This window comes from Harpia harpyja, chromosome 12 (assembly GCF_026419915.1).
Source record: "Harpia harpyja isolate bHarHar1 chromosome 12, bHarHar1 primary haplotype, whole genome shotgun sequence".
NCBI classification, from domain to species: Eukaryota; Metazoa; Chordata; class Aves; order Accipitriformes; family Accipitridae; genus Harpia; species Harpia harpyja.
In genome coordinates, this window is record NC_068951.1 from 32136284 (window position 1) to 32155635 (window position 19352).

The window sequence follows — 19352 nt, forward strand, 5'->3', positions numbered from 1 at the left end:
TTTACAGAGAGGAACACAACAGCATTTAATTCAGAAATTAATTCTTGCCAGGTTGGTAGCCCAGAATTTAGCACATGCTCATGTTTTGTCACTGGGCTGGTTTAAACAACTGCAGGATGTAGTACCACCACCGATTCCTGGCAGGAGAATGCTATTTGGTGGAAAGAAGAGAAATGCATGCAAAGCTGAAAGAAGGGATTATCTAATTTTCAGTGCCTTTGTTCTCTATTTTGTTCCCTCCATCAAGTTTCTGAAACTATTAATATCGCTAGGGCATTGCAAAAAACCTTCAGGCGAGTTTAACTGCAAATAATTAGAGAGCTACAATTAGATCTTAGACTATGTATTTTGGAACATCGTTTCAATAACTATCTTGAACTATCAGTTTTGCTGCCTACATCCCATCAGCTTCACTTTCAGGTTTTCACGCTAACTCACGCTTCTAGATTAGGAGAGCCATGGTTTCACTGGAGAGGCTGCCAAATTAAAAACCAGACTGAAAACTGCAGAACTGTTTAATCATGGTTCTGCTGCCAGGAGGACAGATCTCCCCAACGAGTGCTGCAGACAAGGTAAGGCAGAAAGCCTCCTGACTCCAGAGGCTCCGGGGCCCTTGCCACAAGAGGGCAATGCAAATGCTCCGCCACACACGGCAGAGCTGATGCGCTGGGGAAGATTCCCCAATCCACTCAAACTGGGGCCAATCTCACCCTGCCTTGCAGCAAGAACCCACCCCCAGTTCTTTGGCCACAGCCTGCTTTTAAGCCCATCATGTTAATTGATAAGGTTATGAGAGAGATCTGCAGAGAGACCCCCACTATGAAGGCATGAAGTAATGCAAGTAAATAAAAGTTCTCAAGGGGACTTCCACGCAAAAAATCCCCTAAAATACACAGCTCCAGCTATTAACTACCCAGTTATCAACCTTTCAGAGAAAGTTTTGCGAGTTGCTCCACTTGAGAAAATAAAGCAAAAGTCACCATCTTCAGGTGTAGAACACCTAGATGCCTCCACCCCTATCAAAACCCTTCTCTGTATCTCCAAAAGAACGTGCATTTATGTCATGCACATGTACCGACAAAATTTTAATTTTCACCGCTGGATCCATGCAGCTCAAGAGCATTGTCCAGCTACTCAAAAAGCCTTGCAAAATACCACCACTGGTGCTTATTCTCCAAAGATATGAGAGGACGAAACTAGCAACTGTGGTATTTTATTAGCAACAAGAAGATTTTGCTAGGCACTTTGCTAATTCTGTGCTTTGCCCTTAACTGCACCACAACTAATGCACCAGGGCTAACAGTTGCAGGACTAGTAGGAAGCAGCTTACAGCAATATTTCAGTGCTGGACCAGGTAAAGATTCAGATTCCTGTTGGAGAACAGCTCTCTTAAGAGCATCAAGATAAATGTTTTCCAGAGTGCTCGATGCCTATCCAAATCAGCAGACAGACACCTCAAATGTATCAAGAGAGATTTAAATCAACCTAGTTTTTCAAACCTTCCTAGCAAAGTATTTTAGTAGGTGGAAATAAAGCATTTAAGCTCAACAGAAGTGCTTCTATCATAATTATTAATCAAGATATTGCTGACTGCAAGGCGGCGCAGCTTCACCAGTTGCTCCGAAGGCAGCTGATACAATACCCCATGTAGGCGCACTGCTTGTGCCATTACAAAGAAGTGCCAAGAAATAAAGGGCTCCACCCATGCCCCTCAGCTAAGATCAGGGCTGAAGCCGAAAGAGATATCTAACTCACTCATCGCATTGAAAGGTGTGATTTGGTTTGCATCTCTAGCCTCTTTTCTCATTTAAAAAAAAAAAAAAAAAAAAAAGAGAGAGACTGAAAAACTTCTTTATGCGTCAGACTTTCCACTCGGCTCACGTACATCTGGACTGCACTCCTTTCAGAAGGAACAAGCTCAGCTTGGACATCACTCTGGTCCCCTCCAAGCCATGGGGGGGAAGACGTGTACAGTCATTTCAACACCAGCTCAGGCCCAGGTCTCCACAGAGAGCTGGGGTGCTGGCAGCAGGTCTCACAGCCTCTGCACTCCCCCCAGCTCCATTTCTAAAATGGAAACAAATCCCATGGGTCTATTTTGAAGAGGTTTTCCCCCAGAGCTACTATGCAGCTAAATACATCAAACAGTCGGAAGCCCACAGATAAAATGATAGTGTGCGCTATATACTCAATGTGAAGAGCGAGGGAGCAAATAACTTTGGTTGAACAAAAGATGTCAACAATTACCAAGATAGGTTCCCAGGCAGTACAGCTCCTAAGCTCTAATTACGATGTGTCATGGCTTTTAGTACTATAACAAATCAATCTGATTTGAGTAATCTTACTGTTGGGTCATTGCTTTTTCCAGGAAAAGAAAAGACTATTTCACATCCCAGTAGCATTGCAGGTTCCCAGCGTGATGGAGTGCGTTGGACTAGAAGAGGCCCTGGAGTCAGTAATCCTGTCCTGGTTATTAGACCTGCTGCAGCATAACCAAACAGGTAATGTCTCCTCAGCTCAATCCCACCTGTAAGCAGGGAGCACAAATATTTCTGCATACTGTCTCCTGTATTATTTAGAAGGGGAACTATCTGAGATCTACAGGGCTATGCAATAAGCACGACCACAGTAATTTTTAGAAACTAAATTCAAGAACAAAAAAAATATTCTTCTTCCAAAGGGGGTGAGCATCCTGTTTAAAAAAAAAAAAAAAAAAAAGTGTATCTTTCTCTCTCTCTCTCTCCACAATTATCCTGCACAGATATTTCATGTTAAGTAGTAAGATAACCCCAGCTGGGGAAAGGAGGGAAAAGAAAAAAAAAAAAAGAAAAAAAAAAGGAGAGAGAAACAAAAACAACTTCCCCCCCCAAAACCCCAACAACCAAAGACCAACATAAGTGACAAACTGAAATCATGCCACCATGTTTAAAGTTGAGATATGCAAGCTTAAAAAATTGCCTGCTCTGCCTACTTAACACAGCATCCCTTCCCTTCCAGTGGTTGCCAATCAGCCCTTTGGCCACAGCCAGCTTGGTAGACAGCACACTAAGTATGCTAAACAGGAGAAATCAGGGCACAGCAGTAATTTGCAAACACACACCATTACACTTGAAAAATGCTATGGTTTGTATAGCGGTGGGGGGGGAAGTCTGGGTGATTTTCACTGGGATTGGCTAGTTCAGTCTGCACTTCATGCCACATCTACACCATTTAGGTTTACACAAGCAACACAATTTTAAGAGCCATACCCAGTAAGGCTGCAGCCCGTGTGTTTTCACTGTTGAACTCAGCAGAACTTTAAAGTCCACATATGTAGGTATTTGTAGGCTTGAAGAATAAGACAAATTCGTGAAAAGCAATGTGAGGGCAAATTTCTGTTCACCCATAAAGGCTGTAAGCTTTGCAGGCATCTTGTTCCCCCTAGCTGTAATTGTTTTCCATTTTAGCTAAACTGAGTTTTGCCCCTTGGTTAATTCATTTAACTCAGCAAGAAGTATTTTTCAGCCAGAAGCAGGGTACCTTTTAAAACAAGCACAGCCCAAAGCAGGAATGCCTGTAATTCCTGACTCCTACCACCTGCCACAGGTTCACCTAAAAGAGCTTGTCTAATTCGAGGATTATCAGAATGACAGTGCATCCCACTTCACACAAATATTAAGTCTGGACATCCTACATTGTGTAAGTATTTCTAAGTATTTTCCAATGCATATAAAAATAATATCACTGACTTCCCTAGAGCTGTATTTTAGGCTTTTAAAAAAAAAAATAAAAAGAAAAAAATATTCTGAATCGGGCTCTTGAAAAAAGTTCTCCTTGCATAGAACACAACTTCATTTCTGAAAGTCAGACCATTTTATGCAGGCTTTCATCAGAGTATCTAGGCTACGCTTAGTTATTTTGAAAATTCAGACAGTTTAAACCAGGAAAAGTCCAAGATCCACGCCCCTGCACACAGTCATTTCTTTACTCTGAGCTTGTGCACAGCAATTATTTGACATGCAATTGGAAAACATATAAACAAAAAGAGAGGAGGGGGAAAAAAAAAAAAGAAAATCATACAATATCACCTCTATGAGATGCGAGAAACCACAAGACATCAGAACTCCATGATCTTAAAGCAAATTGATTAATAACCCAAACACTCAGCTTCCTAAAACTAAAACGGAGGCCAAGATTTTCCTATGTTCTCCTATTACCAGCTGGACAACACAATGTCAACAAAGATCTGAAGAGCCATAAAGTACAGACAATTTGGAAAGGCACCCCCTCATGCTCCCAAGAGATGTAAACATAACTGAAGACAAAGACCTACATCAGGAAAACCAGAAAAAGACTGCAAGATTTCAGCAAGGTATTTTTGCCTGATTTCAGTGTTTGAGAAGAACTGTAGGATCACAGCTCAGCTGGGTGCCCAGAAATACTATGTGCCAAGTTTGTACAGCAATGTTGAAAAGTTGGATTAAAAAAAAGAAAAATAAATCTTTAAATACAAGAGGAAACAATTAAAATACAAAGGGGGATGTGGGGAGAAGCAGGAACTGGAAAGGAAAACTCCAGTAGTTGATTAAAGCTGCCTTGTTTCTTGAACTCTTTACTGGACGGTAACCATCGATGGTTATCAGTCATTTCAGACATGCAGCATTTTATTGTGTTGAGAGGGCAGCATTAGGCTGGACAGGATATCTGTGTGTCATCCACAGTGAAAGGCTGCAGACACTGTAACCACCAAAGTATGGCCACAGGGCACAAGGACAATGAATAATCAAGGTCAGAATAGCACGAGGAGTTGAAGTTAGCTCCCAAATTCATCATTATGCTCAATAAAATCAGAATACACCAGCTTTCAGACACCGAGGTAAAATACTCTAGTTAGGTGGCATCTTAGTCAGAACAAGAAATTCAGATCATCTGCAAGTTAAATAAGTCAAGCAGTTACACACCAGAAAAAAAAAAAAAAGAAGAAAAAGAAAAAAGAAGCCACACACATAAACCCCCCACACCTACTCTTTGAAGCATGGTGCAGCTATGGAATATAAGAATTCATAAGAAGAGTTATAGGAGGGCAAAGGGCAAATTAAAACACGTTAGAGCAAGCAAAGGAAAAGGGTTACACTGCAGCACGAGAGTCCCTATACATTAAAAGGAAGATCTCCTGGATTTTCTATTGTATTTGGCCATTTCATCTGCCCAAATTAGGGAAGAAAATTCCCGGATGATGTTCTCAAAAGCCTGAGACACCAAACAGCAGACTGAGAAGCTTTCAAGATTGAGTAGGGAGTCAAGAGGACTGGCAGCCAAATTCTGATTATGCCCCAACTTCAGAGAACAAAAGGAGGCAGGGCTTTGCCTTCCAACACTTTATTTTGTATATTAAAGCAGCTCCTGACCTGCACCAAGCTGATGTTGCCTGCACCCAGCGATCTGTTGGGGTTCAGTACAGCAGCATGCACAAAGCTGGGAAGACCACCCTAACCACCCTCCCGCTGTGGCACACATCAGAAACACAGCTTCACATCACTGCTGCAACCTACTCCTAAGAGGTGAGCAGGAGTTTTATATGGTGTTTTCCAAAGATGCCAGGCTGTGCATACATCAGACCCAGAAGCTGGTCTTTGAGAGAGGAGGGGGTGTGTGTGTATATGGACACAATGTGCATGCAAAGGCAGGGCTTCTTCTGCAGTGACTTCACTCCATCAGCCTTACAACCATCAAGAATATTTTCCCCAACCATTTAAATCATGTTATCACATACGCTGCACACCCAGGATTTCCACAGAGCTTTCTGGTATGGGCCCTCCAATGTCTAACAGCACAACCAAACCCACTTTTCAGTACTTCCCTCCCTCTCCAATACTGCTGGCTTCAGCAAACACTAAAACCCATAGTGCCATCCGCGGTCACTTACACAAGGCACAGCTTTGGAGATCGACATTTGAGGTACTCAGCTGGTCAAAGCTTTCACTATCCAAATTGAGACGTTGATAGATTCATTGTTTGATATGGAATCGCTCACATTAACAGAAAGACAGGAACACTTTCTGCTCAAACAGACCTTCCATAATTTTAATGGTTGCTTCTTGCAATAAGCAAGTTAGCTAAGCTAACTGTAAGGAATTTCTAGTCATTTGCCCTTACAGTTACCCTGACTGCACGTGATTTTAATAACCAAAGACAGAAAGGGGTTCCTTCCAGATTTTGGGGGTAACAACATACCTCCCAATACCACATTAAACTCCCTACCCCTACCAACTTGAACATTCGCAGTTCCTTTCAGACACGCAGCACAGTGGACTGAAAGGTTCATCTCAACAGCTTTCCCACCTTAATATTCAAGAAGTAGTTTCCCATTTGCAAAATACTAGATCACACCTAGCCAGTGTATGTTCTAGTTTCCTTTCTAAGAACTTTTGCACACTTATCTGCTGCGGAAAGAGGGTGAAGGGTAATGCACTCATCTATTTAGTTCTAGTCAACCACACCAGCACTTCTGACGGAGTCAATTCTTATGCTATGGATAAAATGCAGAGTAAAACTGCAGCAGTGAGAAATCACAATAAAGGCTTGCATAGGCTACTAAGGATCTCAGAAACACAACTTAAATCTGCAGAACCCAAATTTTACAGAGCAGTCAGTCAGAATTTTATTCTTTTCTTTGAGCAATCACACACCCAAAAAGCATTTTGGGATGCACAAAGATGTCACGACACTACCTTAAAAAAAAAAAAAAAAACAAACAAAAAACCACCCCAAAAACCAAACCACCAAGCCAAATGATTAAATACTTTAAGTCATTTCCCATGCAGCAGAGAGATCCACTTGCTGACTTGACACTTTTGTTGGCAGCATGCTTAAGTCCTATAAAGCTACTGGCTCAGAGAGCGCATCCACCTATTCCTATTGTTCTGTTCACCTCCGCTCCTGAGGCATCGCACACCAGCCCTGTGCATCAGATCCCTTACGCAGCTGGACTGCAGCTCTGCAACACAGGGATTTCTGCCTCAGCAGCCGAAAAGCTCAGCGCTGCACCTCCTCCTCTCTCCCCGTTCCCAGAAGTCGGCAAGATTCTTTGTATTTACTTCCTAGATGTGGATTAAAACTGAAAGATTCATATCTGCCGAGACACAATCCATCCCTTTCATTCCCAGACACTACCCCACCATAAAATATTTCCCCTTCCCTCCCTAAACTGGGCGTTTCCTCCCACTCTCTTGCCCTTGGTAAAAACATTCATCATCTTGCCATCTTGAGGAAGTTGGACTCATCTCAAATTTCACCAGGTCCCCTTGTATACCACTTCCCAAAGTCCTTGGGGGGAAGTTTAATCCGGATCCAAACTCTGGAATCAATCCCAAGAGGCTGCTGGGCTCCAATCAATGCATTAATTTTCAAGCATGTTCAGCCTTGCCACTTGGGTCCACTTCCAAACAGAGCGGACGACTGAGCACAGGCCCAGAAATACATCACACCTCGAGCCATCTATTCTGGATACTAACACGCACACCCTGGTTAAAACACTGCTCCTTTAGTTGTACCATTAAGACTCCAGGTGAAACAGCAGTGGCAAGGGATTTTCAAAAATACAAGATATCATTGAGTGTTCTTGGATCAACTCCCAAATCACTCAAACCAAGTACAAATTAAAAAAAAAACAACAAAAACCAAAAAACAACCCCCCCAAAACAAAAAACTCCCGACAACCACACACATCCCATGTTTTTGTTGCTTGCTTGTGCATGGAGCTCATGACAATGGTCAGTAATTTCAAACAAAATCATCAAGTTTAGATTCAAGTTCCCAAAGAGGATTCAAGTTTACCTTGCCAATGCCAAGGATGTAAAGCTTTCATGCGTCTCATCTGAGACTTCCTGAAGAGTCATTTCTTAATGATTTTGCTCCTTATATTAGAAGCCTTATAGAAATAAACCCCCAAACATCTGAAATCTCATCCTGCTCTATCTGCTCTTTGCTCAAGGTAATTGCAAGCGGCTAAGCTAAACCTGGAAAACCTCTCATAGGCTCTACTTTAGAAGAGAGTTGGGACTCTCCCCCAGGAGCCAGTCTGTTTATAATATGTTCACCCCTAGATTTCACTGCACTTCCTTCTCAGTAGCTCGCAGCCAAATCACAACCTGCAAACTCTTGTTTGTCCTGGGCTGCTCTACTAAGGCTTCATCCCGTGGTTTGCCCTTGCTGGAAAGCAGCTCTTTAATCCCTCTGACAGTTACAGCATCTTCTGCCCGCACAGCAAAGCTCTGATGGGAAGCTCCATTTGGAAAACTAAAGGCTGGAAGATTTCTCAGAAATCATTTCACATTATAACTGAAGAAACAAAAACAAAACAGGAAGTTTTTGAAGAACAGCACGTTTATTCACTTAGAGAGATCCACCCACATGCCTAACCATGGCTGAGCTCACATATCACTCTAAAGATCATGGCCTTGGTTAGTTGTCAAGGGACGGTAAGGCAATCATGGCACCGAGACAGCAGGGAATCTAGAAGACACGTGTGAGTGAAAAAAAAAAATTGAACTTCAACACCCTTGGAGAGAAATTATTTTCCTCTTAATTCCACTTGATACCAAAAGTGACTTGACACTAATCCAGGCCAAGTGGCACAAACAAAGAGCTTGAGCTCACTTCTCTGCTGGAGAGGATGGAGTGGAGTGTTGCTGTTGGTATACGAGAAGCTCCTCTCCTTTCTGATGATTTATGCAACCTTGTTTTAAAAGAGTTGCATTCATTTTATTGCCTACTCTGCACATTCTCAAGAGGCGTTGGAGGCAGTGCCAGAAAAATAACAGGGCTTAACAGTGTCTAGCACAAATCCATCAGTGCAAGAGCTCCTTTCTGAAGCGTTTCCAGATTTTTTTTTTCCAGTGGGAACATTTTGTAAATAGATTTTAAAATTTGCCTTGAGCCAGGCAACACCCGCTTTTATTCAGCCCTTCACGATAATGAAATAAGTAGTTTCTCCACTAGTTATAGCCAATGACTTCCAGAGGAAAGAAAGCACAGAGCACGCGGTTTACACCCTCTCACATCCCACATCCACAGCTTTCCTGTTGCAGATGCCATATCTTCCTCATGGAACTAGTGAAGCTTCTGTCTCACAGAAAACAGAGCCACGATTGGAAATAAACCCTTCCACTAGGCATAACTTGGCAGACACAACCCAAAAGGTAGCCACCAGATGAGTTGAAACACACAAGGCAGACAAAGCTTCCTTCTGTTGTTTCTCTACGCTCAGGGACAGGGAAAAAGAAAAGCAAAGCAATTTCACTTGACTTAAAACCATTACTTTGTTATTAAAAAAGACAAAATAAGAAGAAAGAAAAACAGCTCCTGAGGGAGTTAGGCAATAACATAACTGTGCTTGTGTCAGAAGAAATCAGAGAATTCAGGTGTTGGTGACATTGTGGAAGATTCAAACCATCAGACTGGTAAAAATAACCAGTCAAATAACAGTTCTTGCATTCCCCAAGGAATAATCCTGAACAGAAAGTATATGGATAATTTCATCCTGTCTCAACTGAGGCCAACTTAGAGCAAACAAAAATGCATCATCAGTTACAACCATCAGTTCAAGATGTAAAACGTCCTCACTGCACTGCAATGGCAGCTCTTTTCCATCTCTCATAGTGAAAACCTCTTCATTCTAGAAAATATCTAGTATTAGTTTCTTGCCAAATGAAGCAAGCTAGCAATTCTCCAGCAACTGAGAGGATCCCCTGTCCCTAGATTCATATTGCTTATTAATCCTCCTCTTGAGCACAGAAAATTATAAAATGGCAATGCAGGTTCCAGTCTGATGTCTAGTGTAATTGCATTACTGTGCAAACCACACAAACGTGTTACTGAGCAGCAATGACACTTTACACACAGCCAAACTATCCTGATTTCTGCAGAAGCATTGCATGCCACACACTGAGAAGTTAAAGCTGTGCAGATGGACAGAACGTCATCAGGTTTCATTTTTGTCTATTAAAGGACACACTCATTCATTCTTTCCACCCACATACAGGTTATAATCACTTACTTCTGGGCTACACCCGCAGCCATAGACTGCTGAGGTCCAGTCCCTCTATCTAAAGCAAGGAGAGGATTTCTCCAGGTAACATCCCCAATTCACTGCTCAACATGGGGGTCACATTACCTCTACTATCAAGACTGATATCACCAAAATTTTTCAGTACCCGATTATGGCTTGACAAACCTGCTCCAATAAGTGGTTGGACCCTTGTTGGAAACACACTCAACTCTTGCCTTTCCCTGTCTTTCTCCCCCAGAGTGCTCCTCTTGTTTCAGCTGGGAGAGAGGTGGGAGCACATAGCAAGAGTCAGGTCTCAGCTCCCTGCTGTTCATCTCTCTAGGCTACTTCTGTCTCTTCATTGGCAGACACAAACAGGGTGGTAGTATCCACTTAGTCTCTCCAAACAAAAGATACAGGCATATCTAACCTTAAGCTTTTCTATTTCAGGTTAAACCTTTGCAACTGGACTACAGATTTAAAACCTCTGAGGAAAAGGTACCTGGTTGTATAGGGCCTCTACATCCTTGCAGAAGACCTTTGCAGTGCAAGGATAAGACATGTGCCTCACAAGCCTGCACAGATGTCACATGACAAAAAGCTTTAGTCCCTTAAGTGCAATTACAGCAAAAACAAAGCTGGAACTGCAGCTGGATGCTGTCAAGGAACACAACCCCCAGTGCATCTCCCTATTTCTTGCTCCTAACGAGAGACTGTGCCCAAACATGTGGCATGTTGATAACATTTCAATAAAGAGAGGCCACTGAAAGGCACAGCGCTCATACCTGAGCCCTGCACAGCTCAGGGAGAAGTTTCCTCCTAGGGATTGGGAGTTGTTCGTCTACTTGGAGCCAGCAGAACCCCAAGACATCATCGCAAATGGGAGGAGGAAGGACCAGGAGAGAGGGCCAGGTTTAGCCAAAACCTTCCTTGAGAAACTCATTAGGCTTCATATAGCATCTATCCAAGTGCTTTCACCTTGGGGTAGGACAAGATGCGGGGGTGCTGCACAGATGAGCCTTTCTCCCTGGTGCCTCCAGACTGGAGGAAGGGAGCAGATGAGCCGCTCTCCGGGGCAGTGACCAGGCAGCATCCCCCAGAGACCGCTTCCTTCACCCCAGGTTTGGCCAAGGGCCACAGAGAAGGGGCTGCAGGAGAGGAAGAGCCTTTGCCGAATGCAGTCGAGGTGACCGCTGCCATGTGGCAAAACCAGCTAAGGAAAGTGGCACCAGAGGGGCCATGGCTTTGTCCTCTTTGGTGGTTCACAACCAAATCCAGGCTGACAGCAAAGATAATAAATCCCAGTCACACTTTTGCTACACACCAATGAAGCTGATGCTCAAAAATGATCTACAGCTCAATTCCCAGATTCCTTAACCTTAAACTGTTTGCTGAACCAATGTCCCAGGTAGGTGCAAGAACTATTCCTCTCACTGAGGAGGTCCAGCTCCCTCAGGACATCCTTCCAGACCACCCCAGAGACGCACATGTCTGCTCCTGCAAAGAGGAAGGACTCGCATCCAGGGCACCGCAGCTCAAACAGATACATCTGAATTATTATTTAAAAAGCTATAAGGGAAGAGAAAAGCAAAACCAAAAATGCACCCTTCTGAACAGGCTATCCTAACCCCAAAGATATTTGCAGCAATCTGTATACAGTTTTTCTTAATTTCCAGTATGAAGGAGTGCTGCCAAAAAGCCATAAAGCAGAGCACAAGAAGTTGTAGTATAAAACTAGTTTCCCCCACCCCCCTCCCAAAACTATGATAAAAATCTTAACAGAAAGAGATTCTTTAATTTGTGTCTCTCCCACGAAGAGCAGGAAGATCTTTGGGAAGGCTGAAGGATATAATCAAAAGTCACAGCACACATTTCTTATCACTGTTTGAACAAGATGTGTTTATTCTTTTGGCAATGCTTTAATTTGATTTTAGCAAACACTCCAAACTCTGCATCATCATCTCAGCCAAACGGCAGAAGAATCCAGAGTCCCCAAAGGGAATCTCTATCGCTCTCATCCTCCCCTCCCAGCACCCAGGAAACTTGGACAAGACTGGACAAACTTGCAGATACTCTCTTCACACCCAATTTTGTGCATGCTCCCCCGCAAACATTTGTGCATAACACCTAAAATTCCAGATGTGGAGATGAGGTAGGAAGACACAATGAGATCCAAAGGGTTCCTGTTCAACAGCACCTCATCACCCCATTATAACCGCCCCGACGTCTCTCTTCTTTTTACATCTCCTACTCATAAACACACAGGAATGGATCTCCAGGGTCATCAAGTCCAGTGCTCTGCCAACAAAGAGCTTAATCGTTCTTATAGTCAACCCAGATCAAATGCTGGTTACGATTAAGCTAGAAAAGTGGTTGGGGCAGGTTCCACCTCCAGCCTTTCAGGGCTGTGATTCACTTCAACACCCTTCTCCCCTTTCCCAGCTTTTCTCAGCCAGATTATGCTCATTTGGGAGGAACTCCTCATCTCACTGCGGCATTTGGCACGGCGCTTGCGGGCATGGGCGCCATAGGGCCATGGGCGATGGTGTGAGCTCACCGCCCTGGCCATGCAGTCTGCGCTGGGGCTTGCCCAAGGGCCGGTTCCCAGGCTGCGGGGTGGAATGTGCCGCACCACCAGCAGGTGCGGAGGACAGAGCTCGGCATCTGCAAGCAGGCAGCGAGCATCCTGGGGCAGCTGGGCAAAGCATGCCAAGAAATGGGCTTCAGGTGGGAGGGGACTCCCGGCTCTCCATTTTAAAATTTGATTTTTGTGTGTGTCTGTGTGTGTGTCTGTGTGAGAATTGACTTCCCCCCCTTAAGTAAGTTCTTTTGTCTGTTTTTAAACCCAAACTGTAGTCTATACCAAGTTTTCCATGAGCTGGTATGGCTACCTTCTGCCCAATCCGTCAACAGCTCTAAAATCTAAACTCCAGCAAGCACCAGTTGCAACAAATTGCTACTTCTATTTCCACAGAAAGCTGGTTTTTTTTTTTTTTTAAATTATTTTTTCTTTTTTAAGGAAACCATGCCAAAGCCTACATCTTCTTTTCAATCTTAGGACAGGCGATGTTCATCATTACCAGTATATTTTAACTGAGCATTAACAAGTCTGCCTCTCTTTTGAGACAAGTCATTAGAAAGACTGCTCTTCCTCAGAAATAAAGTCAAGTCAATGCTAATCGGGTTTTCCTTCTCCAGTGTACAATGCCTCGCTGGATGAACAAAGTCGGTGCACCATGTTCAAATCCAAGAGGGAAAGGAGGGGGTGGAGGAAAAAAAAAAATAATAAAAAAAATCAGAGCTAGAGCCTTTTAAAAAAATGACTCCCCTGACAGCAACAGTGATGAGCGGCATTTAAGCGGAGCAAGAACGCTCCTGAGCGCATCGCTTCTGACAGATGAGCCCAGCAAGTCAACCATAGGGACTCCACAGCCCCGCCGCTGCTATTCAGCGAAAGTTGATCAGATAGCAGCAGACAAATAACGCCAAGCAAACACTCCAAGAAGTGCTCTCTCTACATTTAAGAGTTTATAATTAACCTAGGAAAAATAGAGTCACACAATTCAGGTCTTCTGCGCGGCAGCAGCAGCTAGGAACCACGCACACGCTGGGTGTTTGCACTCCCTGCAGAAGGGGGGACGGAGAAAACACGCCGGTTTCAGTTTACCCCTCGCTCTCCCTGAGTTGCAAACCTGCCATCCCAGGCGTGCAAACCCCAAGTGTACTTTTAACAGGCTTTTCCTCACCAGCTATCACATCTCCTAGCTGCCCTCTTGCTCTTGCAATTCCTATTTTGTTTTCTTTTCCAAGTGGCTGAGCTTCTGTCTGTTTCAGGTCTCATACCCCGTGCCCTGCGCTTGAAGCATTTTCACCAGGAATACACACACGCGTGCACACTCACACATACAGACAGAGGAGATTCTGCTGCATTGCCATTCTGACGAATGTCAACACAGCTGCTGTCTCCGCTGGAATGTAAACCAATATTGTCGTTAGATCTCCCTCAATCCCAGGTAACTTCCTCAAAGACTTGCACAGCGTGTGGCAATTCTCTTCACTGCCACCTTACAAAGCATCAACCCAGTTGGTTAAAAGCAATTAAAGAAAAAAAAAAAAAATCAAAGCTGCATCTGAAGTTTGCGTTCCACTTGCGCCCATGCGGTACAAAGGGCTGTAGAAAGCAAAATGCATCCATTGTACTCACGTTCGTCCTCCTATAATATGTTTAGACAACCACCCTGTTTAAAATATCTTGTTGCTGCTGCAAGTCATGAGGCAAGGTATTAACAGCACTAAGGAAAAGAGTTATTGGTGTGGACGCTAATGCAACATTTGCAGCAGAGAACCTTTGTTTGCGTATAGTTTTACTCAAAAACGTAACCTAAGAAGGGGTTTATAATGCATTTTTGGTTATTTCCTAGATACCGTCCACTTTTAACAACGAGCAGCAATTTTGGCAATAAAAGACTAGTACATGTGTTATAATGCAGTCAACACAGATACGGTTCGGACTGCTCCAGCAACACAATCCGTATGCATTGCCCACAGTAAGCGATGGCTTTGCCTTCTTTCTCTGATGAAAGAAAATTATGTTTGGCTGATCAAGGTTCCCAAAACAAATTCACTGTCCCAAATGTAAAGACTCAAAGTTCACTCTCATTCAGATATTTAGCCCAGCAAACTCCACTTCCCATTATAAAGTGCAAAAGTTTCAAAAAACAAGTGCATATTCCACACCTAACTTCAGGACTACAGGGGTGAAGAAATCACACGCATTCACTAAAAATAAAAATATATTAAAGATATCATAGCTCAAACCTAGAATCCTTACCTCGCTATACTGGGACTGGGCATTGTTTTCCAGGTACAACATGTTAGCAGTCAAATTGATCAATGCTGCTGTTCTTTCTTCTGGCTCCAGGATTTTGACAAACACCTCCCACCCCCTAGAAGACCCTAAAAATATGTGATGCTACTTGGAAGATAACAGGACTCGGAGTGTGCCTTTCTGCATAATTGAAGTTTCCCTTATATACCTAACTACAGGCAAGGAGGAGGAGGTGGGGCTCTCCTGCCTTACCTGTCCAATCTGTCAAAGTGCCACCTGGAGTCCTCCACTCCAATGGAGAGAGGCCTCTCCCAGCTCATTAAGTAGTTAGAATTCCTTATCACCAATCTCCAAAAAGCAAAGGGAAGGGAAGGGGGGGAAATGACCAAAAAAAAAAAAAAAGAGAGAGAGAGAATGAAAAGAAAGGAAACTATAACTTTCCCCTGTCACTTTCGTACAACTTTGGGAACTCAAAAGGCAGCCATGGAGTTACTCTAAAGGAGCTGCTCCAAGAAACTTCTCCTATTTATTTATTTTCTGAGAAGACTCCAGGGTTTTTTTCAGGCACAGGCTTTGCTGCTACAAAAGCCCAAAACGTTCGGGAAGGGATTGAGATGCAACGCTCTAGACTGGCGGTGCAGTAACACAGCCGAGCCTCTGGCTGCTGCAGCATGCAGGTTTGGGACAAAACCCGCAAGGAGCTTTCTGAGAAGCAATCACTGTTCATGCACCATAATCCAGCTACATTCTCTGTCATCTGTGTACTCTCATCCATGCTCACAGCCAACAGGTCCTGCGTTCGCAGGACATTACTCCAGCTACATTTTTTTTTTCCCCTCCTTTGCAATTCCTTCCAATTCACGCCACAGTAATAAGCCTTAAAATAATCTCGCTTAAAGCAGAAAACGTTAAAAAAAATCATACAAAAAAGCAACTCCTCCAAAGGGACTCATGATTTTGAAGTAACGTATGGGAGAAGTTCTTGGGTGCTGCTCAGTAAAAACCACCTGGACACTGTGCCCACAGCAAACTAAAGCTTTTGAAGAGATAGGAAAAGCGCTTCGTGGAGACTCGGTCTGTGGGAGAGCAGAGCAAGCAGACAGGCCCGTCAGAACGGCCCTACCGTGATTTTGCTCCGAAGGCACAGACACCCCCCCTCCTGTCCCGGTGTCCCGAGCGGAGCCCCCCGGAGCGTTGCCGGCGGCCTGAGGCCTGGGCTGCGCCGGCACCGGCCGCCCCCCCCGGAGCGGAGCTGGCTCACCCCCAGCCCCTCTGCAAGGCGCCGCTGGAAGGGGTCGGCCGCCGTCCCGCCGGGCAAGCGGGATGCACAGCGAGAACAAAAGCCGGCTCGTTTCGCCTGCTCCCGAAGAGCAGAGTAAGCGCCATGGAGCAAGGGGAAACAAAACATCTTTTTAAAGGGCTGGGGGGGGGGGGGGAGAGAGGAAACCGAACATCCAGATCAGAGCGCGGCCGCCTGCCCTCCCAGCCTAATGACACCGCTTCAGACTTTTATTTGAGGACCTGTCGTCACGCAGACCGGTGCCTAATTGCCGAGTACCCGCGCAAACTGCGAGCGCTCGCAGCCAACGCCAAACCTCCCGCCGCGGGTGGCGAGCGACCCACCCGCAGGTGCTTTGCCGGGGGGGGGCGGGGGAGAGGGGTCCCCGGCAGGGCTGAAACCCACCCGTGGCCTCAACACCTCCGTGCAGCTGAGCCTCTGCCCAGGAGCTGCTGCTGCTCCCCGCCACATCGACTCCCTCGCCTTTGGGTATCATTTAACCCCGACTTCTCTGGGCACACAGGGAGGGGACTCCAGGTTCACAGGGAGATGAAAGCAAGCAGGCTGTGCTGCTCAAGGTGCTAACAGCTCTCTGGGCTGCCTTCTCCAGCATACAGCAGCAGCAGGAGCCACCGCCGACTTCCTGCCAATCTGCGAATTAAAGGACATTGCAAGCTCGCACCAGCTACTCTCCAGGCTAGAGACAGGCAGCACATTCAAAAGACTGTCACTAATAAAACGGAGCAAAACCATGTTCAGGCAGGAACCAACACAAGAGCAAACACAGAGCAGAGGATCGCAGTGCCCTCCCTACCCTGCAACAGCTCCTTGCCACAAGAAGCAGGATAAGTGTCTCATTTAGCTCTGACCCTAGGAGAACAGCTAAAGGGAGGACTGCTGGGCACAAGAGGGAAAGGTTGGAAGCACTTCCAGTGCACCTTCCCCATTCCTCCTCCCTGAGCACGATGCGAGGAGGTGCTTCCAAGAACAGGCTGCAAAGAGAAGCGCTGAACCCTCCCCAGCCAAGGGAGAGCCCTACCTACCACCTACAGCAACATCCCAGCTCACACTGGGGCCACACGCACCTTCAGCGCTCCTGAACTACCAGCAAGAGCCTCCTGAGCACACAGCAGGTTTCCTACATCACCGGAGCAACTTATAGACCACTGCTGCAGCCTCTTCCCCTCCTCTCCATCTTCTCCGGCACCACCTAACAACAGGGGCTACGCCTGGTGCGCTTTCTTGATCTCATCAAAGATGGGTACAAGCCAAAAAGCCACACAAGCGCTAATCTGGAGATACAGGCAAGGTTTGCAGGGAGCAGCCACAGCACCGTTAGCCAAATGGGTCACTTCACAGCACCACTGCAAAACTTGTGTGGAGCTGGACATCAAGCTAGAAGTCACCTGTGGATTTTCTGTTGTCTAATAGTGAGGAAAAGGTATGCTGTGCTCAGAGGATCGTTTTGGCCCCTGAATACTGTCAAGCTTTTGATACTGGCCCATGAGTTCAAAAGCTATGGAGGGGAAGGAAAGAAGAGGAGAAGGTACATACATAGATCTCCCAACCTCAGCAAGTCATTGCAAAAACCTCTTTTACTGGCTGTGCTATGAAACTCAGAAGGTCCTCCTTTTCCAAATCATTAATGAAACACTGTTGTGTTAAGTATCTGCTATCTTCTGTCCCACAGGTGGCTGGAGGTGGTTGTGGGTGAAGCAACACCCAGATGCACTACACAGAGATATGTGGAAGTTTATCCAAAGAGATCTGCATGTCAAACATGAGGAGAGGTGTATATAGCATGAATAAATTGACATGTCAGCACAAATCCCTGCCCTCTGTACACACAGACCCGACCTGGCTCAGTGTTTCAGAGGCATTAGCCTGTGTGGTCGCCTTGAAGTGGATGCTGGACAAGCGGCTTTTTGCAAATCAGTCATCCACAAGTGACACAAAGGAGGCCACCACCACCCTGACAGGGGTGGTAAGAGGTAACAGCGGATGCACCAGACACTGCACCCACAAATGCTGCTACAGTCCAGGCACAAGTGTACCCCTCTCATCGCCCCAGGGCTCCAAACTTTGTTTGCCTGGCTTCAGACCTAAATGCACCCCCCTCATAAGATGCTTTCCCCTGCCCCACAGGCTGGTGTCATGCCTTGAATATTCATACCGGCACCAAGGGCGCAAGGGAAGAGGTAAAGGCTTGATCACTATTTTACCATGAGAAAGAAAAGCTCCCGGAGTCTCATTTGATTCTCCCCTTTTGCAGATGCAAAAACCTCACATAGATGAGTCTCTAACAACAAATAGCAGCAAGGCAGCATCTCTTAGAGGCTCTCAGAGGGAAACTTGACTCCCTGAAATAGCGTATGTTTAAATGGCTGAGTCACAAAACCAAAGGGACACCCCCCACCTCCTCAAACATTTATCTGAGCCTTCTGGACAGGTCTCCAAGGGAAACACCAACATCAGTCCTGTTGCAACTGTGATGGTCAAAAGGCATGGCAAGACAATCTTTGTAGACTGAGATTATACCTTATTATACCAATTAGCCTAGTCAGAAAAAGCAAACAGATTCAGGCAAAGGCCCTCCTTTCACATGTTATAAAGACTTACTTCATATTGAGGCCAGATAAACAAGGTTTAACTCTAGTCTTCTAGTCCAACAAGCTCGCCCCCACCCCAAACAGGAAAAGAACAAACTAGAAAATAAAGAAATCAACCCAAAGCATCAGGAGTTGTACAAAGCCTGGCACTTCAAGCTTTGGAAGCTCAGCTGGATTGAACTGAAAAAAAAAAAAAAAAAAAAAAAGCAGCAAAGCATCTCAGCGTCAGGAAAGGAAATCTCTTTAAAACAATTTACGTCCAATACTGTAGGAAACTAAAAATAATAATTGCTAGTTAGATTTGAGAGTTTCAGCTGCAACCCTCCCAGATCTGACTCAGATATTCTAGAAAGCTTCTGGTAACACTTTGTGGCTCCTGCTGGTATGTTGAAGAACAAAGTAATACGCAAGCAAGACCCCTAAGTTTCCAAAATGAGGCATCGGCCAAGTCAAACTGCTGATTCAGATTCTTTGTTTGAATGCACTTTTCCCTGTGCTGTTACATGGTTTGTCCCAGCCTCTTTCAGCGGTACCACTTGCAAGTTCTCAACCTTTCCTGGATACAAGATAAGTGCGCTAAATCACGAGGATTAAAAAAAGTCATTGCCA

At 45.0% G+C, this 19352-nt stretch overlaps 1 protein-coding gene across 3 annotated transcripts in view; it reads right to left on the reverse strand.

The window, feature by feature from the left end:
- Positions 1-19352, reverse strand: part of TP63 (tumor protein p63) — a 109339-nt gene that overhangs the window by 57444 nt on the left and 32543 nt on the right. Inside the window, exon 1 of one of the 3 annotated variants that reach the window (XM_052804492.1) lies at positions 14859-15197. The exons of the other annotated variants lie outside the window; for them this stretch is intronic. Coding sequence (XP_052660452.1) covers positions 14859-14900 — 42 coding nt within the window. The 5' untranslated portion in view covers positions 14901-15197. Of the gene's footprint in view, positions 1-14858; positions 15198-19352 lie in introns of those variants that run through there. 3 annotated transcript variants of the gene reach the window in all.